Consider the following 19948-nt stretch of genomic DNA (forward strand, 5'->3'; position numbering starts at 1 on the left):
GCCCAGGTGACAACTGAAAATGGTTTTGACCAAGCAGCACTTAAATATCGTGTGTGATGAAGAAGAGCAGCACATTCTCACTTCTGAGAGCGAGACCACGTTTTTGGCTAAAAAAAAAAAAGAAAGACGATTATTTGGTCGTCAAAATAGTTAATTTTTTGTCAATCGACCAAATGATTAATCATCAAATCATCACAGCTCTAATGAACACACAGTCACTTTGTTACACTACCTGAACCCTGACCCCCAAACGTCTGTATAGTGGGTCCAACAACAGGAAGTGTCCAGCCTTAAGTTACCTACTGAAGCTGTTTCTACACTTCCCCTGTAACATGCACACGCAGATTTACAGTCACTGTGAGTTTGTGCTCTAACCCTCAGTCAGGCTGATGTGCTTACAGCCAGCTGCAAGTGGATCCAGCTGCATGTGGATCAGCTGCATGTGGATCCAGCTGCATGTGGATCCAGCTGCATGTGGATCCAGCTGCATGTGGATCCAGCTGCATGTGGATCCAGCTGCATGTGGATCCAGCTGTGCTTCCGGCCACTGGGGCTAATCTGAGCTGCAATTTTCGGGACCCGTTCATTACCTTCCCACTCTCCGCGCCATTTTGCTTTAATTTGATGAGATGATGGAGATGAAGCTGTAATGATTCCCACAGGGAAACAACACAAAAACGCTGTCTGTTTAACCTGGATTTATCGGGACTGCCCCACTGATTGCTGGGAAATCTGCCGTGATAATGAGTCAGAGCAGGGACTCAAAACACACAAAAAAACATCCTAACTCCTCTTCTCCTTCAGCGCTACCTAAGTTTAATTCAGCCTCATTCACTCATTTATGGACAGATCAGGTTCACCTGTTTACACCTGTACAGTTGTGAGACGTTTCAAACATGGAGACATGATGTTTTCGGAGACCTCACTGTGTTCAAACGCTGTCAGCAGAATCCACTGTTTACCAAAACCTCCGCTGAAGCTTAAACCCCACATCAAAACCTCTCTACGTACAAAACAGAGACGGAAAGAAAGAGGGAGGAAGAATTAAAAGAATCAAATCTCACCTGGCTGGATCACCTGTTGACTCCGCCCACCAGGGGGCCGTCCGCCAATTCTTCGGAGGAGAAAAACTCCACAAGAGTCCCTGCTGTTGATGTCACTCTTACAGTGCAGAATATTAAAAGATTTCCGGAAGAAATAAAGTATTTTAGGTTTATTATGAGACGAATGTGCATGTTTTATAAAATGAATGAAACTCACCTTTTCTCTTTGTCTTCGGAGTAAAATCCAGTTTTTAATGCTTCAGTTTGGTTTTGATTTAACATCCATCCGGTAAAAACAGGTTAAAGCTAAATATCAAATCTCCTCCTCTCGTGTCAAAGTACATAAATCCATCCTCATTGATCTGCCGCGTGCGGATGCAGGACGGTTGTGTGGATGCACACGTGCACACTCGCAGAACACAAACACACGCGCTGCTGGTCCTCCGCAGAAAACAAACACTCTCCTCCAAACAAAAAAACACGAGCACAGCTGTTACGAATCCATTTTAGTGTGAGAGTCACGATGCGACATGCTGAGCACGCGCACGCTCACGCGCACTCACGCGTGGGCACGAACACACGGGTCAAAAACAAGGTGACCGGTGCTAAGCAGAACTCCGTTAGAAAAACATCACATTTAACAACAAAGCGACAAAAGATGCTGGGAGCGGACACACACCTGAGCATGCACGCGTGTTCACGTGCAAAGACGCACGGGCCGTCCGGTACCGGGCTGAACTCTCAGCGTGTGTGTACGTGTGTGTTGTCCCTCCGTGAGGTCCCGGCAGGAAGCAGCACCAGCAGCTGGATCAAATCCAAACAAATTTCAGTCCGAAGATTAAAAAGCAAAACGCGAGAAAATGTACAATTTTTTCTCCACGAGCAGAAATATTCCTCAGGGTGTCGCGCGCACAGCTCGCAGATTATTCCACATTTCTTTTCTTTCTTTTCGGTCCCGTCGTCCGCCTGTCTGCTTGATTCTATCCCGCTCCTCCTCCTCCTCCTCTTCTTCTCTCCTCCACACCGTCTCAGCCTCCCTCTCTCCGTCTTCCTCTCGAGTCAACGTACGCGCAATAAAACGCCGCGTTTCCGGTTTCAAAATAAAACTGGTAATCCCGCATGATAAATTTACATCAAATCCACTTTTTCGAACTGAATTAGAGAAACAGTCATTTTATTATTCTGTCAAGTCATTCTCCAGGTTATAGAAAGTTCAAGTACATTATTTTATTGCTTCTTCTACTTGAAACGCGTGCGTTTTCGTGGTGCATTAAAATAAGAGTTAAATTAAAAAATATGGGGAATGAAAACAATTAGCAGATTAATGGTTTAATCTATAGATGTCCAAAAATAATTAAAAAAAAATACGCATTTCAGTCTAATCTTTGCAGCTCTGCAGCGTTTGATATTTACATTCACTAATAAACATTGTGCTTTTATTTTGAAGGTACAAAGGCATTAGTCCCTGTCTTATTCGGAATAAATGTTTTTGATTTCATTCAGCTGTTTCCTGCATGAAGCTGTTAAATACTTGCGTACGAGTCTGTTTCTACTGCAGTGAAATGTCCTGCATCCATGTTCTGTGATTTTCCTAAAACTACTGATATGTTTAATTTGTGCTGATGAACAGTAAAATAAAGCACACACACACACACACACACACACACACACACACACACACACACACACAGGAAACCTTGTCTGACCCGCTGAGTCTTCAGTTTCTAACACCACAGCGCCTCCATGTGGATCCAAACAGTATCAATCAATCATGCTCTGACTGCCACAGTCTGAGTATCATCCTGCTCCACACACACACACACACACACACACACACACACACACACACACACCTGGTGAATCCATGACAGTAAACAGTGTGAAGAGCTCAGCGAGTGTTTGATCCACTTTAGAATAACGATGCGTTCCATCGTTCCTTCAGCCTTCAGCTCTGTGATTAGCTAACACAGTGTGTCCTCAGCTGTAACTCTCACCCTACATATGACTCAGTGGTTGAATGTTAAATAACAGCCTGAAGTGTTGACCAACACCACAGCCAGACAGGAAACACACAGGAGGAGGGCCTCGACTTCCTGTTCAGGCTCTGTGTTTGGTGCTGACAGCCTGACTGTCCTCAGCGTACACCGTTACATCACTGCTGCTATTTTTCCAGCTGAAGTAAAACAAAGTACTTCTCTAAATACGACTGTTCACACAACTAATGCAACAACTGCACTGATTACTGCTGAACATGCCGGTACTTCTCCTACTGCTGCTGCTGCAATCACTACACCAGCCACCTCTACGCCTCCTGTCAGTACCGTTACTGCGGCAGCAGGTACTTAGAAGTAAGTATCCTGCAGTGGGTGCTGCAGCTGGGGAAGGTTTGGAAATTGGTGTTCAGTCAGCTGATCGTTTAATCATCCGTTCACTCGCTGACGTTTCACCCACCCACGTCCCCACGAGGCGGAGCATTACATTTACAGCTGAAACTTCGTCTTTTTGGTTACAACATCAGTTATGTCTGAGGTGATGATGAGTCAAGGACATGTACAGTAAATATGGTCAGATGACGATGAGCGTCCATCAGCCTGTGGCCTGCTCCACAGTGGTGCAGCCACACTTAGGCCTTGTTGCCACATAACGCTGACTTTTGGGAATTTGCTGATTGAGACCATGTGACATGAAAACTCACAGCAGTTCAATGTGAAATGACTGAACAAGGACACTTTTAAAGACCGAGGCCTTTAAACCTCACATGAACTCACAATCAAGCATTGGATAATTAAACATACATGAAAAACAACATAAACATGCTATTTACTGCCAACTCTGAGCTGGTCACATGGAAGAAGGTCTGTGCACCTTTCGTCTCATAATTTTCCCATCAGAGGAGGTGTGAAGTCTGCAGGGAGGATGTGGTTTCAGCAAACTGCTTTTTCCCCTGAAGACTTCTACACATCGAAGAAACACTCGTGCTGCAGATAAAAAAGTTTCTCGAATTCAGTTCGAAGCATCTCGTCAACCAAAAATACAAATAAGCTGTTTATTTGTTCTGACTCTGATATTAGAGCACACTGTCACCAACATCAGTCCGCTTTATACACGTCTAAGAAAACTACAGCCTCATGCTGTCGCACCGGCACAGTTTTAGGATGTTGGTTTGCTTCACTTATTCAGTCAAGGTAAAAGGTAAGGCTGCAGCCCAACAGCTGTCCTGGAGCTTTCGAACGTCAATGAAAAAAATGTTTCTGCTGCTGCCACAGGCAGTTTATCAGGCAGCACCATGCAGCCATGCAGGACCCCTGCACCTGCAGTGCTGCATGATGGTCCGCGGAAATAAATAAGAGATGAAAACACGCAAAGATCAGAGCACTGACACGTGGAGGCAAAGTGTTTTCGATGGATAAGATCCATCTGTGTTTCCATTTGCTCAGACCACACTGAAAAATCACATTGCCATGTAGGAGAGGTGGGAACTTTGCTGTTAAGTTGCATGGGTGCAGCTGTTTCTTATGAATGTGAATCTGCACAGATGCTGTTTACACCTCCGCAAGATCACACCTCCAAACCTTCCCACTATCTGTTGTCTGTTTCACATTCTAAAAGGCATCGGGCTCGTGCAGGTTATTTATCTAAATGTGCTGTGAAACAGTGGAACAGCTGCTAAAGTGAGAGCGTTTTAAAAGTGACTCTTGCTTGGAGAGTTATTTTGAGAGAAAATGCAATCTATGAATTTCCCTTCAAAAACAGAAACCGGTCTACAAAACAGTGGATTTGAAAACTTTAGGGAACTGAGATAAAAGTCATAAGACAAGGGAACTTCATACCAAGTATTTGGACGGAGCTGAGAGACGTCCTACAGGGCTCAGTCACTTGTTTTTGTGTCCGTCTCTGCACCTTCACTTGTTCTTTTACACCAAGGTCTGGAAGATTTGGAAGTCGGAACCTGAGCACTTACAGCAACAGGAAGTATTTTACTGTAAACAAGATAATTCAAGACTGAGACAGATCTGAGGACATGTCCACGTTTAAAAAGATCACAAGAACATCTTGTGATCCGACAGGTCACACCAGTCCTAACACGAGTCCACCACTAATGTCTCCTGATGCTGGTTTTCATCAATTAAAAAAAACACTACAGTCACATCATTAAGAGGGTTTTTGGCTGAACCACCTTAAATATGAACCCACCTTATCCCTGTTCCTGACCCGGCCGCAGCTGAGTCCCCCTGAGGACAGACTGTAAAACTTTTCTGAAACACTCTTCATTAAATACTCATCACTTTTCTGTGATTTAGACTATTGTGCTTTTACCAGAAAAGTCACACAACAGTCCAGATCCATGAGTGTCCACATCCTGTTGTCCAGGTGTCCAAGTGTCCAGGTGTCCGGGCTCGGTCAGCGCTGAGGCAGCATGTTGCCAGGAAGCTGAGCTTTGTGGTAGATACATTCTGAAGGAGCAGCAGGTGGAGGAGCTCTGGAGGGGGAGAGACTGATCTCCTCATACTGAAACACAGAGCAGCAGCAGCAGCATTAGCATTAGCATTAGCAGTATTAGTACTGTCACAGTATCAGAGGTTGGTTTACCTGTGGTGTCTCCAGCTCCTCTGGGACACAGTACGTGTCAGGTGAAGGCTGATTCACCTGCAGGGTCCTGCTCTTCCTCTTCAGACACAGTGACGTACAGACCCAACCTGCTGACACAGCGTCAGGTGAGTCACTGCAGCTTCAGCCTGACACAACTTCCCCCTGAGCGTCATGTGATGAATGTTTAAACCACATGATCCAGATGTTGGACTGCAGTTTAATTTATATTTCAATTCAATTCCATTTATATAGAAGTGATTTCAAGGTGCTTCCCATGTAGAGCAGGTCTGGACCAATGGCAGACTCACCTGTTAGTGTGAGGGTGAGGAAGATGTTCAGGGTGAGTGAGCCGTATGTGAGCAGCTCACACCTCATCAGCCAGGGCTGCTGCTCCTGCTGGGGCTTTGGTTCTGAGTCGTTGGTGGACGGAGGTGTAGGGAGATCTGGAAAAAAGAAAAGTGGCAGCGATAAACTCAGAAAGCGGACGAGAAGTTTGCGCTTCAGATTCTCACCATGAGATAACTCCCAGTGTAATTTACACTATCTGTTCATCAGCAGTCTGTAAGACACTGAAGCCACAGCAGCACTCAGCTGATTACTGATCAGAGAAAGACTCTCACCTCACATATCCAAACTACATAATGATTATAAATTTCATTTTAACATTTCACATTTTTAAGTTTCCAGGTTTGAAAAAGGAAAAGATAAGCATCAGTTATCAAAGCATGGTACTGACCTAAGACGAGGCGGAAAGCGTCCACATAAACAATGCTGTCGTTTGTCCTCTTGGCACAGAAGTAAAGCCTGCTGTCCTCTGCTGTGATGTCTGTGACCACTAGCTCCGTCCTCAGGAGCCAATATTTGGTTTTAAACGTGGGAGAGTTGTAGTAGTAGCTGGGTTCAAAGTTTTCAGAGTAAGTGCGGCCGATGCACCCGTTCAGTTGACCGTAGACCTCGACGTACCAGTAGGTGCTCTGAAGCTTCCCTGAGCAGGTCAAGGTGACATTTTGACCCAGTTTCACATGGACCTCCGTCACATTCTGAGCCTCTGCACAGACCAGAAACACAGGCAGGATCCTCCAAAGCAGATCCATGATCAGGTCCAGAATCACAGACAGAGCGGTGTGACCAGCACAGCTCTGATCTGAAACTGCTCCGTCGCTCTCAGTTAGAAAAGTGCTTCTCACTTCCTATTTGTCAAGGTGATTATGTCGCACATCAGGCCTGATGATCGCAACCACATACAAGTTTCACCAGACGCTGCACATCCAGAAGTGAAACCAGCTCACCCACTGCCTGACCTCTGCTGCAGGAAGCTGTGGCTGTTTGGGTTCAAAGTTTTCAGGTGTTTGCAGGTGATGGATTTATTTGACTGATTTTAATTCAACTGAAAACCCTGAAGAAAGAGATGTGGCCAGCGTGTTCCTGCTTCCTTCACTGCACCGTGACGGAAGATGATGCCTTTTATTGTCATTATACATCTTTTCACATGTACGACATGAAAAGCAACTCCTTCCTTCCTTCAGTGCAAACGTGTAAATATACAACATAGAATAGAATAAAATTAAATTAAATAAGTTTAGTGCAAGTTCAAAAATATATGAAAAGAAAAAAGGTTATAAAAAAGGAAAAAGGGGGGGTACTTCAACAGCACAAACACTGAAATAATTCACTGAGAAGGATCATCACCATCATCATCATCATCATCACTCTCACTGATGAAGTGGCTCCACCTTGTGTCAGAAACTTGCTACTGCAGAAAAACAGAAACGGTAAATGTTTGGACAACTTTTAATTAAGTTTTATTTCAGAACCAAACAAAGTTGTCTTTGTTTGTCCGACACAGAGGAATGACTCCAGAACCTGCCTCTAACCTCCAACCTCCAACCTCTAACCTCCAACCTCTAACCTCTAACCTCCAACCTCCAACCTCCAACCTCCAACCTCTAACCTCTAACCTCCAACCTCCAACCTCCAACCTCCAACCTCTAACCTCTAACCTCCAACCTCCAACCTCTGCAGTTCCTACACATCTGATCTGATCTGTGTTTTATGATGAAAACAACATGTAAGAATAATTATGGTGAAACCACTCAAATCCCAACATAAACATATAATCTGTACAACAGCTTTTGATTTTAACCAGAGAGAAAAACTTCACTCACACTCAGGTAGAAGAAGCTGAAACAGGTTGACCTGTCACTGCTCTGATGGTTCACTACATCCCACTGATGAGGACAGGTAACTTAGTCACCTCCAGTATTACACAGTGTCCAACAGCTTCTCACACTGAGGCAAACAAAGGATCAGGATACATTCATTCATATTATCTTTTAGGAAGAACAGACCCTTCACATCTTTGAGGTGAGAGCTTGTCTTTACTTTGTCTTCAGGTGTCTCTGTCTCTGCGTGGTTTCCCTGCTCTCTGAATCAGTACATTGTCTCATACATACACCGCTACGCAGGTAAGGAAGATATTATTTTGGTTTTCACATGAATTTTAGTTGTTTGTCTTGAAGCTTTTGAAATGTTGGATGTCAGCGTTCAGCAATAAGCAAAACTTATAAAGTGCTATAAAGACCAACCACAGCCTCTCTCTGTAAACCAATCAAACCAATCCGTCCACGTATATGAGACAGGTCTCAGCAACACTCAGTCCTCCAGTGAGAATAGTAAACGAAGCTGAGCCACAGGTGGAGGAGCAGCGGTCTGAGCTGATGGGGCAGCGTGTGGAGACGAATAACACTTTAAAGGACAGATAAATAGACAGGAAGAGAGAGCGGAGCCAGGAGGAGGAGCAGGAGGAGCAGGAGGAGGGAGTCTGGTGTGACTGCAGCGTTACCAGCTGATGGTCCAGGAGTCGCTGTGACGTCAACACGTTTCTCTGCAACACAGAACCACAAAAGGCAGCGTCAGTGTTCACACTCTGCACTCACATGATCTGCTGCTGCTTCACACTGTGATGTTCAGGTTTAAACATGAATCACATCTGAGGACGCAGTGTCCCCACGTCTCACACACTGTTACCGTCACTGACAGAAATCATGGACTAATGATGACAAAGAAAACCACAAACTAAACCTGAAGGCAGCAGCATAAAGCCTGCGTCTGTCCACAGAGACACACACACCTGCAGAGTGAGGAGCCAGCAGCAGGTGGCAGCGTTACACAGAGGAGACACAGGAACCGTGTACATTTATGGACAAGAATACAATCACGTGTTGGTATGTGTAATAATGACATCAGACACACGAGAGTCAGCTGACACCGACTCCTGAGAACTTCACTTTTAGTCACTTTGGCTGAAAAGCTAAGCATGAATGTCTGCAGAGGAAGACCATGGGATATGACTGAGAGCCGAAAGAAGCACAGAACAGGCAGCAGGGTACGATTCTTTCTTCCTGAAACGGCTCAGCCGGTACGAGCTTCACGGCTGAGAGGCAACAAACAAACAAACCAAGGCTCAGAGCCACACCTGGAAACTCCACTGAAATCAACTCTAAGTTCTTACTGACTGAGTAACAGCCTGTAACACTGACGCTCCTGAACCTGTTGCAAAAGTATTTGTATTTATTCTATTTATCTGGTGCAAAAGGTCTGTCTGATCTGATCTCTGCTCCTCTTGGCTTTGTCAGTTTTCAGGAAACGTATGAATGCATCCTCAGGTCAGGACTCAGCAGTCCACCTACACCTGAAGGACCGGGGACACTCATCTGAGGACAGTAAGGTTCACATTTTGTCCAGAGACGACCTACGGTCTGACAGAGGAGTGAAAGAAGCCGTTTGCATTAAGGAGGCGTACACACCTGTAACGGTCAGCTGGACTCTCTGCTTGAAGTCCACCTTCGGGATGTGGCACTCGTAGGTGCCGCTGTCCGACAGCTGGACGTTCTGCAGGACGATGGAGAAGTTTCCTGACGTGTACAGATCAGGGAAACTGTTTACTCTGCCTCTAAAGTTCTGGTTCTGAGACGCTGTATTCTGGACACCGCTCATGACAGTCAGCACAATGTTGTCGTCTTTGTCCATCCAGGAGACGTTGGGGTTCCCTGGCAGAGGGTCAGGTCCTCTGTAGATGCAGGGCAGCAGGACACTTCCTCTGATGAAACCCTGGACGTTCACCTGGCAGCTCACTGAGAGACAACACAAGACACAGGTGAGACCTGTTACTCAAACACTTTGGTACCAAGCAGAGAAACAGTGTGTGGTCTGATGAGCTGCGTTCTAACGGTGGTCCATCTGAGTCCACATGGTTTTCAGACAAACGTGTCCAGCAGCAGGTCCAATCAGCTGTTAGTCATTCAAGTTAACGCTGAACAGGACCAAAGATTGTTTATGAGGGAGGAGGTGTCACTCTGTAAAATCAGAGGAGTGTTCCTGTCGAATCAGGGCCTTCAGCTGTTATTCCCATGTGTCTCATACAGACTTAACCAATATTTAGACGAGTATCAGCCTGTGATCGGAAACAGTATCAGCAGATAATCAATATTAAAAAGACCCAGTCCCAAAAAACTACACCAGCACACCTACAACCACGAGTGACCTTCGACCAGAGCAAAGGAAAACTGTTACAACTAATTTTTCTCCTAACAAAAGTCTTATTTCCTGTTTTATTCATCCACTGTGATCGTTTCTAACTTCCTGTATCTGATAAAGGTCAGGGGTCTGAGGAAGCTCAGGCTGCTGAATGTTTTTCAGCGACTGGAAAGTGGAATCTCTCCTGGATCTCGGTACGCCTCCACAGGGAGTATCCAGGAAGAAATTCCGATGTGATAAGACTGAGGGAAGCAGTGGGGGTCAGGCTCAGCGCAGCAGAGCTGCAGAGGAGTCCAGGAGACAGGGACCACACGGGAGGAGGCCAGAACAGTCTCTGGGAACGTCTGATAACACATGTGCTGGATGCAGCTGTGCAACAACAACTCTGCCAACGACTCACAGAGGCGCCATGATGCTCAGGACGAGAGTCCTCAGTGAGAAGAGACGTCACCTGTACGATGGAGTGCAACAGGTAACATTAAGCTCTCACTCTGAGCTAATTCTCACTCATGTACTGACTGATGTTATACAAAGAACTGTGTGAGTCATCAGAGGAGGAAGTGAGGAGCAGAGGAGACAGAAGTGAGAGACACATAGAAACAAAAGTTCGTCCTCCTCGGTTCCACAAAACTGAGGAGGACGAACTTTGACCTTCAGCTCGCATTCAGCTTTTGATCACTGCACATGATCTTCATCAGCAGACAGAGCTGCATCGAAGTTCCAGTCATTTAACTTTAAACTGTCTGGAACATAAAGTTCCAGCAGACTCCATCCAACTGATTAATCATGTGCAAAGAGGGAAAGTTGGGAGGTGTTTTCTGTGTTTCTTCAGGTTAAATCAGACAAAGAGAACACATATTTATGTGTTAATACACGTACCTGTGTTCACAGCACAAAACAAGAAGATCCACAGAAATCTGTGAGAAAGAAAACAGGAAGAAAAATCATTTAAAACATCAAGACGCTCACATCAAACTCATTTCATTCAAAGACTCGCTCATTAGCTGCTCCAGGCCGCTGAGGCTGACCTGGGCCCAGCCGCCTCACTCAGTCACCCGCCTCACTCAGTCACCCGCCTCGTTAATGTGCAGCTTCAGTAAAAACACACACGTTTTTAATTTGAACGTGTTTCCGTTTCTCATGGAGACAGGAGTCGAACAGCTAGCCGTGCTAGCTACAGCGGCGTTAGCATGTTCGCACCATGCTGGTGTCTGATCTCAGGCCACCGCAACAGGAAGAACGACATTTCACTGATGCTCGGTTCACGTTTCACCTCCTTCACTCACTAACCTCCTGAATGGAGCCATATCTGGCCTCTGCTCTCAGGTTTGTTCCCCTTTTCTCAGGCTAACCTCAAAACTCACGTCCAGTGGTGACGTTAGCGGAAGTGAAAGAACCTTATCCGGTTTCTACGTCATACGTCAGCACTCTCAGAAATATAAACTAATTTAAACTGTTGAATTTTTCTCCGTTGTGTTTCTGCAGGTGCTGTTTTGAGTCCGAACCTGGATAAAGTGTCGAATCCTCACATTCATTTCTGTCCCTTGACGGATCTGGATCTCAGCATCTCTCAGGTTCTTCCCTCAGGTTCTTCCTTCAGGTTCTTCCTTCAGGTTCTTCCCTCAGGTTCTTCCCTCAGGTTCTTCCTTCAGGTTCTTCCCTCAGGTTCTTCCCTCAGGTTCTTCCTTCAGGTTCTTCCCTCAGGTTCTTCCCTCAGGTTCTTCCCTCAGGTTTGTGAAGGTGAGCCGGACTCAGCCTCGTCCAGGACCTGCTGTTACCGCAGCTTCTGTCTCCCGTCAGGACCTGTGCCGGTTCGGGATCATCTGAACCAGTCTACATGAAAAAGACTGGTAATCGCGTCCGTCAGCGGCGAACAGCAGCCGGGTTAAAGCGGAATTTAAGAATAAAGATAAAGCGTCAGCAGAGCTGAAATCTGCATCCAGGTCAGAGGTCACAGGTGATTGACCTGGATGCATCACCTGGTAAACTCACACACCTGGAGTCAGAGAATACTCAGGTCAACGTCACCAAATAAATAAATAAATAACCACAAAAAAACACAAAGGAAATCTCAGCTGTTGATGTTTCAGACCTTCATCCTGGGAAAAGAATTTTAAATGAATGTTAAATGAATAAATAAAAAGTGAAAAACACGTTTTCAGAAAAGAAGTTTTAACTAATTCTGGTCTCTTCAGTGAAAACGTTCTGAGTAACGTTCAGGGTTTCTGACCGGACCTGCTCAGTTCACTTCAGAGCTGCTATACTCCAGGAAAAACCACCTCCTCACACTGATTCAGTTCAGATAACGTGGCAGTGTTGTGGTATGTAATCTGTCAACTCATCTGCCATCTGTAGACGCCTCACTGACTTTCAGATAAAATGCTGTGGTCTGTTAGAAAGATGCTCTGTGCACAAACAGCCTGAAGCTGTTTCATTCACCTTCACCAGCAAAAGAGCAAGAAACGATTTTACCTGCTCCAACAACAGAAACATTTCAAATCACCGGCGTCAGAAAAACAGCAGTGAATTCACAAGTGACTTCATGGATCAGCCGGTGAACTGCTGCTGTCTGCAGGATGAAGGCTCCATCATCAGATGGACACAGCTGAAGTTCCTCAGAGTGTGAGTGAAGAGCGACGTGCAGAGCGGCAGCATGGAAGAGACAGGAAGTGAAACTGGCATCACAAACACAAAGCTGAGAGAATCACACACGATCTGCGGCAATGATACGATTTCCTCCCCTCAGGCTCAGCACACACACTCTGCAGAGGCAGACATGCACTATCTAAATATTTACTGTAAACCCACGCTCTCTCTTCCCTGCAGAGTGTGTGTCAGTGTGTTTTGAACTTCTTCCTGTTTCTTGCAGAGCAGCAAAGTCGTCATGTTGCAGATGCAGATTTAACTTTGACAGACACACACATCTGTACTTCTGTGTATATCTATATATAATTAATATGAATATATGAAATGTGAGACTCTGTGGATGATCTAAAACAGGCTAATAAAAAATTTAATTTGACTCAAATTAAAATAATATGAGGGTAAAATATTTACTGCTTTATTTACTGAAATAAACCAAAACACCAAAATACTCATCAAAACCTTTAATTGGCAGGTTGGACAATAAATAGAAAAATGCATAGTTCTGTGGATGTTACATTATCATTTTCACACCAGTTATTCTTTTCGCTGCTTTGTGGACCGGGCGGCAGTCGCCCCCGCGACCTGTGCCTGGACCCAGATACGCGGCAGATGATGACATTACATGTTATAATTGATCATTTTCAGCTGGATTGATGATAAACCCCTGGAGCAGGTCGGGCAGGTTAAGACTTAGACAACATGCTGCTCAGTTTGTGCGTCTGCAGCCTAAACGTGTTCAGTCCTGTTTGGCCTGTGCAGAGGTTCACACCGTGCAGCTTTCCCTCTCAGTCTGTTTGCATAGTTTTAAATTTACAGCATGAAATGAAGGACGTCCAGAGAGAGGACAAGCATAAGGACACACACAAACCCTGAAAGCACAGTGCAAACAACCAAACACCCACAGTCAGACAAACAACTCCATCAGTTATCTGCCTGATCTCCATATCAGTCCCTTTGTGATGAACAGAAATGTTGTTTCATACAGTTTTAGCTCATTAAATACAAACGTCCTTTCAACATGGATCATTTTCCAAACAAACTTTTTCCAGGTTAAGTTCCTTCCTTCCTTTTCTACGAACATGAACTTCAGGGACATAATCCAGTAAAACCACATCCACTGTTCAGCTGACTGGACGGTGTCGTTCAAAACCAGCTTCTCAAGCAGAGACTGACGAGGAAACTCCTTGTTAATATTTGATAGTCGGCTGCTGATCATTATCAGAAAGTCAACAACAAACACTGATAAAGAGAATTTAAGGTCGGCCTCCGGACTCACCGTGACCAGGAAGCTGGTCTCGATGTGTGAAATTGTTGGTGAGCCTGTTTAAAAAGTTACTGTCGAGCAAAGTTCTTCATCTTGTTCACTTCTGTTGACAGGTTCCCCGTCTGGTTTTATGAAGCTCACAAAATAATCAAAGACAGTAAAAGCAGAAAAATCATTGTTCTGCAACACAAAGTAATGATCAGTTTAAATGAACTATATATGAATAAGTACCTGTTTAAATCAAACAGCTCAGCATCAGCAACAAAACAAAACTTTTACTGTAACAGACGATGTTTCAGGTGGTTTTTAAACATGAATGAACAGGCGTCATCTCAACATCAGCCCTGAAAAATCTGAAATGATACACGCTGAAAGGACAACGCGGCTCTAAAGGTGTGTCTGACTTGTAAATAATGAGCTGAAACGGGTATGAAACGCCTGAGTGGTTGTTTAGAACTGTACATGATGAAGAGCTTGGTCAGTTCCCGCAGCCGATCTCCTCCTTGTAGCGGTTCGTGAGCGTGTTGGCCTTGTGTGTGAGTTTGGACAGAACCGTGTGGAGTCCATTCAGATGGTAATGAAACTGCTTCTCCAGGTCGTCCTCCTCCACCCCCGCCCTCGACACCTCCTCCACCCCCGGCCTGTCCTTCCCCCACCCGTCATCCTGCAGGACGCCCCACTCGATGTCGTTACGGATGGACTTGAGCAGGACGTAGGAGCTGTACATGTCGGCATCCTGGTGGAAGTAGGCGGTGGTGGCGCCATTGGCCGTCCTCACCGCCTTCATGTCCCCGTTGTCGTCCAGTGGGACGTCCCGCAGCAGGTTGGGCACCATCACCGTCTGGTCCATGTTGTTGACGGCGCCGATGAAGCGGTTCATGGCATTGAAGAGCGAGTTCTTCTGGTTGTGGGAGTCAGATATCTGCATCATGGTGAGCAGACCTGGAGCCTTTTTTCACCGTCTGTCACAGTCCAGGGACAAACTTAGCCCGCTAATGCTCTTTAGAGGATTATTATGAGTCCACAGCCAGATCCTGCGTCAGGTCTTAACTAGCTCCTGACCCCCAAGAGCTGGACCAGGTTACAGGTACACTCACCAATCCAACATGGATCACTGAAGCGGTTTCCTGGTTAAGGAGGCTGCAGTTTAACCCTGAAAGCCTGCTGTCCCTGCTGGGGATGGGAAGCGTCTCCTGCTGCAGACCTCCAGCCAACCGTTTCACCCCGAAGCTCAAATAACAGGAATCAACCTGAAATAAAACCACAGAGGAACAATGTGAGGCTGGATGATTTCACTCAGCATGTGTAAAACCTGTAACTCCAACCAGGAAGTCTGCAGCCGCTTCTGTTAGCGCCTGCGGGCTAAGAGCAGCTAACACGATTAGCAAACGAGCTAACGGTTTATTCCGGGTGGCGATTACCGTTATAGCATCACCGGGATATAAACATTCACCTCATTAATACAAGGAGCTAAATGTTAATGAGAAACGACCGTTAGTTTCCGCTAATTAGCGCCGAAACGGCCTGTGAGTTACCTGCTTCCACAGAGACCGGGAACAAAACAGAGGAGCCACCGGAAAGTTCTCCGCCCTGGTGACGGGTGATTCCGGGTACGCAGGGTCCGCTCTGTCGGTCGAGCACACGAACCGAGGAGCGTGTGCAGGTGTCCGGTTAACTCACCGTGCGAGCCGCCGCTTCCTGCCCGTTAATCTGTCCCGAACACTGCACCGGACGGTCCGCGGACTGTGTGTGTGTGTGAGGCTGCGGAGGACCATCAGGGCGGGGCCGGGACCGTCGGGGGAAGACCGAACCTCCAGAGACAGCCAATCGCAGGGGGGCAGGCCATGTGACGTCAGACAGACCGTTACAGGATGTTGGACGTTACCTTGTTTACAGAATGTTCCACGAGCCCTCACCTGTTTGTACAGGTAGGAAACAGGCTCAGGAGCTGGAAGTGTCATCGATCAGAGCTCTGCCTCAGTGTATGAGCGCTGCTCACTGCTTTTAATGTACTGATGTCATTTACGTATATAATGTAATGCTTAACGTTCGTGTGTTGTAATATTGATTTATTTATTGGATCGTTTTAATTTAATTCTCATTTGATGTCTGTTTTTTTTAAAGATCCTCATTAAGTCAGAACACAACTCTGAAAAAAAACTTTATTTTACATACAACGACATTCTTTAAAAGTTTTGTCATTTTATTATTATTCCATTCGTATGTTTCAGATATGGAAACAGTTCATACATGAACAGCTTTGTGTTTGACTTTCATCTGTTTATCTTTATTCATTCTGTCCTGTTCATGGAACCATGAAAAGAATCATGGAAAGTTTGTTTCAGGACAGAATCACAACAACAACAACATAAAAATCACTTAAGAACACAGGGCTCATCCACAGATCTCCACACAAAGGGAAACAGACAACCAATCAGATTCAAGAAAGTGGCATCTGTGTAAATATGTGTGTGTGTTTGTGTGTTTCCTCAGGTTTCCATGGTGATGTGCAACCTAGTTTTTTTCTGTAAAAGAAAGACAGACAGAAAAGTAAGAAGATGAGGAACCCAACACTGTGTGTCAGTGTGTGTCAGTGTGTGTCAGTGTGCGAACGTTACCTGTCAGACCATCTCATACTGGTTGGCGCTGATAAGGCGAGACAAACAGCAGGACAAAGACATCCCTATTACCTGGAGACAGACGGGGAGGACAGAAGAGGACTAGTTAAAACTCTGATGTGTTATTAGAATGATCTCATTCACTGTGTCGTCATGGTAACACCTCTGATTTATTACGAATCAGCCACACTTCCTCAGTGCTGAGTACCTGAGAGAAGGCGATGCCAAAGGTGACTCCAGCGATGATTCCCATGTTGCTCTCGATGAAGGATGTCACCAGCTCATAACAGCCCTGCAGATACACACCTCATTCATTCATCTGCTGTGTATTCTCCCATGTCATGGGTTCATTTCCTCTTTAGTGTGTGTTAATGCCAAATAAAAGAGTTGTGCGACCTGTTTGTAGACCTTCAGTGCAGCCAGTGTTGCGTTCTTCAGGTCGGAGCCTCTGCAGTCTGAGAAGCTCACACAGCAGCTGGCAGGAACCCCGCCCACAGGGAAATACACACTGCTCAACCAGCTGGTGTAGTTATTAACTCCACAGCAGTGCAACTACAGACACACACAGGAAACGAGTCAGACACCGGGACACACACACAGAGTCAGAGAGAGAGAGAGAGAGAGAGAGAGAGAGAGAGAGAGAGAGAGACACTGACTCTGCGCTGGACACCGTCCACAGCCAGACTCCTGTCATCTCGTCCATCATATTTCATCACTGCATCAGTGTACGTGGTGAGGAAGGTCCCTTTAATCTGAACACACACACACACACACAGTACTGTGTCAGTATGACCTACACTGTTGTTGTGAAATGACTGGATTGTGTGTGTTTCTGTGTATTTTCACCTCGTGGCGAAAGATGAACCCAGAAATTCCAGCGATGAGTTCAGTCATGAAGACCAGAGACAGGAAAGCAGCGTACTGAGCAGGGGTCAGAGGTCAGAGGTCAGGATCAGGTCACAGGACACACAGAAATCGAAAATACTTTAAGAGGTCGTGGGTCAGTCAGTAAGGAACCGAGCAATTAAATATTTAACTGAGTCACATTCCTACACAGGCTAAATACCCAAGAATCCAAACACGGACCAGTTTTAACATCCAGGGGCGCCCCCTGCAGGTGGCGAAGCAGCCGAACAGCCCGAACAGCACGATGGCAGCTCCGGTGCCGGTGAGGACATACGGAGCGTTGGAGGGGCTGCTGGAGATCAGTAACATGTAGGGGCCCAACATGAACTTCCACCATAAGCCCACCGACAGCAGGACCACACCTGTCACCTGAGGGGGGAGGAGCTACAGGTCAGACTGGTCAGCAATAAGGAATTCTGTCTCTTTTCTCAGCAGGATTTAACCAGTTTGATTAAAGAGAGAAATCTGAATCACAGAGAGGAGGAGGGATGTCTGTGTGTGTGTGTGTGTGTGTGTTCAGCAGTGATTCAGTGTCACATGACTCTGTAATGAGCTCTGACAGTACAGTGACAAAGTGACAAACAGACGAGAAGCAGCAGCAGCAGCTGAGCTCAGTCCTGTGCTGCTCAGAACCAGCACACTGTTCATGTGATTAGCTCTTTACAGGAAAGGACAGGACACAGTCCAAGTGTCCTCTGAAGACAGAGCTCAGAGGAGCTTCTCTGGTTTCCTGTAGAAAAAAATCATTTTAATTCACAACATAAGAAATGTATAAAATACTTATTTAAATTAAAAATGAAAATGAACATCAGAATTTAAAGCTAATTTGAGACAGTTTGAGTGTGTTCAGACGGTTTGATGAGAGATGAGAATAAATCACTGTAAACATCAGCTGATGCCAAACAAACACTGCCACAGATTTTCATCCATCTGCAGCCCAGAGAAAAACCGAGGCGTGAAAAGACATCACACAGTCAAGAGACTGAAATCTGGTTCACAGCAAGTGGACAACAGCAACCAGGACCAGACCAAAACCAGGACCAGACCACAACCTGGGCTAAGAAAAAACAGGATGAGGCCACAACAAGAACCAGGACCAGATGAAACCAGGGCTAATCAACATCTCAACTAGAAAACAAACACGGACAGAGGGCTCAGCAAAAACCTGGGATAGACAGCAACCAGGACTAAAACTCAGCAACCTCGCAACTAAGACCAGGAAACAACCGGTGCCAGGCTACAAACAGAGCCGGGCTACAACCTGGGCCCGGCAGAGCCCAGGTTGTAGCCCGGGATCAGACAGGACCCTGGACCATCAGGCTGCCGTCCTGTTGTAGGTTCAGATCTTCATTATCGTCTGGGTGTCACAGCTCCGGCCTCCTCCTCATTCCTCAGAGTCCAGATAATGAGTGAACCTTTTCCTCTGAGCTCCAGGTGACCTCTGACCTTATTACACAGCATCCACGTCCTGATATCTGACATTATGAACTTTTGAAGTCTTGGATTAAAACTTGAAGATCAAACTGACAACTTTCTAACAAAATCCACTTTTATTAATCAGCGGCAACATTTTCAAATCTAATGTAAAGTGATGTTTAAATCTCACTGAACTATAATAAAATACAGTGAAATCAAACAGTGTGCAGCAGCAGGGAAAATCTTCACTGTGGATCACTTCAACAAATAAAGTTTTTAAATGTCAATTTAGAAACAAGTTCATCAGATTAAAAACATTTATCTTCTGAAAATTAAAAACTAACATAAGGAAGAAAGACACGTGAATGAGGTGAAGAGAAAGTGTTTGCTCACCCAGAAGATGAAGGAGTAGAGCAGCAGCAGCGTCTTCAGACAGAAGATCACCGGTTTGGTTTCCATCCTCCTGTGAGCCATAATCCAACTGATGGACCAAAACCAGGACTCTGTCTCTATTTCTAGGTCTGTCTCACCCTCTCTCTCCCAAATTCAAGCCAACTCACTGAGCCCTGCTGATATGAGATGTGACAGTTAACTGAATGTGTCTCTGTTCATTAGCTGACAGCGCCCCCTGCTGTTGTTAAAGGTTACTGTAAAAACACAACATCCTTCACGCATACAGCAGAGCGGAGGCCCCGCCCACCTGAGACACACTGTGATGTGACACTGATCGACTCATCAATCTGACAGCAACATGAATGAATGAATAGACGCGGGTCTGATTTTAATCAGCTGTACCTGCTGTTTGGTGGAGGTGTCGTCCTGCTTCAGCGTGACGGTGCAGAGCAGAGACACGTCAACACGTGGTTTGGAGAGGACATGGGACATGTGACCCTCATACTTCACACTCTGACCACACAATTTACATGGAG

General features: G+C 45.7%; 4 protein-coding genes and 1 long non-coding RNA gene across 9 annotated transcripts; 1 reads left to right on the plus strand and 4 right to left on the minus strand.

The window, feature by feature from the left end:
* Positions 1-3772: 3772 nt before the first annotated feature.
* Positions 3773-6861, minus strand: LOC121177701. 3 transcript variants are annotated; one of them, XR_005893321.1, is made up of 5 exons: positions 6370-6861; positions 5942-6076; positions 5634-5740; positions 5361-5552; positions 3773-4969 (listed from the first exon to the last, which is right to left on the minus strand). XR_005893321.1 is itself a non-coding variant. In XM_041032016.1 (4 exons), the coding sequence occupies exons 1-4, from the start codon at positions 6725-6727 to the stop codon at positions 5445-5447; spliced, it is 708 nt and encodes a 235-aa protein (XP_040887950.1). In that variant the 5' UTR covers positions 6728-6861; the 3' UTR covers positions 3773-5444. The 3 variants fall into 3 exon arrangements, 1 of the variants encoding a protein (XP_040887950.1); XR_005893322.1 differs by having other exon boundaries at positions 3773-4021; positions 4874-5552; XM_041032016.1 differs by having other exon boundaries at positions 3773-5552.
* Positions 6862-7991: 1130 nt separating this feature from the next.
* On the minus strand, positions 7992-11663 carry LOC121177705 (coxsackievirus and adenovirus receptor homolog). The gene is made up of 4 exons (XM_041032019.1): positions 11460-11663; positions 11049-11086; positions 9440-9766; positions 7992-8517 (listed from the first exon to the last, which is right to left on the minus strand). Exons 1-4 carry the CDS (start codon positions 11474-11476, stop codon positions 8381-8383), a joined length of 519 nt encoding a protein of 172 aa, XP_040887953.1. The 5' UTR covers positions 11477-11663; the 3' UTR covers positions 7992-8380.
* LOC121177723 lies at positions 8895-11768 on the plus strand. Of its 2 annotated transcripts, none has more exons than XR_005893346.1 (4): positions 8895-9018; positions 9269-9789; positions 10290-10641; positions 11655-11768. It is a non-coding gene; the product is annotated as an uncharacterized LOC121177723 (long non-coding RNA). The 2 variants fall into 2 exon arrangements; XR_005893347.1 differs by having other exon boundaries at positions 8901-9051.
* Positions 11769-13261: 1493 nt separating this feature from the next.
* Positions 13262-15888, minus strand: LOC121177710 (mid1-interacting protein 1-B-like). 2 transcript variants are annotated; one of them, XM_041032025.1, is made up of 2 exons: positions 15760-15888; positions 13262-15329 (listed from the first exon to the last, which is right to left on the minus strand). In XM_041032025.1, exon 2 carries the CDS (start codon positions 15008-15010, stop codon positions 14558-14560), a length of 453 nt encoding a protein of 150 aa, XP_040887959.1. In that variant the 5' UTR covers positions 15011-15329; positions 15760-15888; the 3' UTR covers positions 13262-14557. The 2 variants fall into 2 exon arrangements, with proteins under 2 accessions (XP_040887959.1, XP_040887958.1); XM_041032024.1 differs by having other exon boundaries at positions 15615-15884.
* A 339-nt stretch (positions 15889-16227) lies between these two features.
* LOC121177700 (tetraspanin-7-like) lies at positions 16228-19493 on the minus strand. The gene is made up of 8 exons (XM_041032015.1): positions 19413-19493; positions 17784-17972; positions 17544-17618; positions 17354-17449; positions 17094-17249; positions 16906-16989; positions 16698-16769; positions 16228-16604 (listed from the first exon to the last, which is right to left on the minus strand). Exons 1-7 carry the CDS (start codon positions 19491-19493, stop codon positions 16701-16703), a joined length of 750 nt encoding a protein of 249 aa, XP_040887949.1. The 3' UTR covers positions 16228-16604; positions 16698-16700.
* Between the last annotated feature and the right edge of the window lie 455 nt (positions 19494-19948).

Source organism: Toxotes jaculatrix, chromosome 24 (genome assembly GCF_017976425.1).
Source record: "Toxotes jaculatrix isolate fToxJac2 chromosome 24, fToxJac2.pri, whole genome shotgun sequence".
Lineage (NCBI taxonomy): Eukaryota > Metazoa > Chordata > Actinopteri > Toxotidae > Toxotes > Toxotes jaculatrix.

Bases quoted from the DNA above. Each gene is read 5' to 3' on its own strand.
- LOC121177700 (XM_041032015.1), bottom strand. From the start codon at position 19,493: ATGGCTCACAGGAGGATGGAAACCAAACCGGTGATCTTCTGTCTGAAG. The intron at 17,619-17,783 runs GTCCGTGTTTGG...ACCCCTGCTCAG, and splicing joins GCCCCTGGATGTTAAAACTG to TACGCTGCTTTCCTGTCTCT. The intron at 17,450-17,543 runs GTGAAAATACAC...GTGTGTGTTCAG, and splicing joins GGTTCATCTTTCGCCACGAG to ATTAAAGGGACCTTCCTCAC.
- LOC121177701 (XM_041032016.1), bottom strand. From the start codon at position 6,727: ATGGATCTGCTTTGGAGGATCCTGCCTGTGTTTCTGGTCTGTGCAGAG. The intron at 6,077-6,369 runs GTCAGTACCATG...TCTTTTTTCCAG, and splicing joins CGCTTTCCGCCTCGTCTTAG to ATCTCCCTACACCTCCGTCC. The intron at 5,553-5,633 runs GTAAACCAACCT...TCTGTGTTTCAG, and splicing joins AGGAGCTGGAGACACCACAG to TATGAGGAGATCAGTCTCTC.
- LOC121177710 (XM_041032025.1), bottom strand. From the start codon at position 15,010: ATGATGCAGATATCTGACTCCCACAACCAGAAGAACTCGCTCTTCAAT.
- LOC121177705 (XM_041032019.1), bottom strand. The intron at 9,767-11,048 runs GTACGTGTATTA...GTTGTCTCTCAG, and splicing joins GTTTTGTGCTGTGAACACAG to TGAGCTGCCAGGTGAACGTC. The intron at 8,518-9,439 runs GTGTGTACGCCT...TCTGTGTTGCAG, and splicing joins AGTCCAGCTGACCGTTACAG to AGAAACGTGTTGACGTCACA.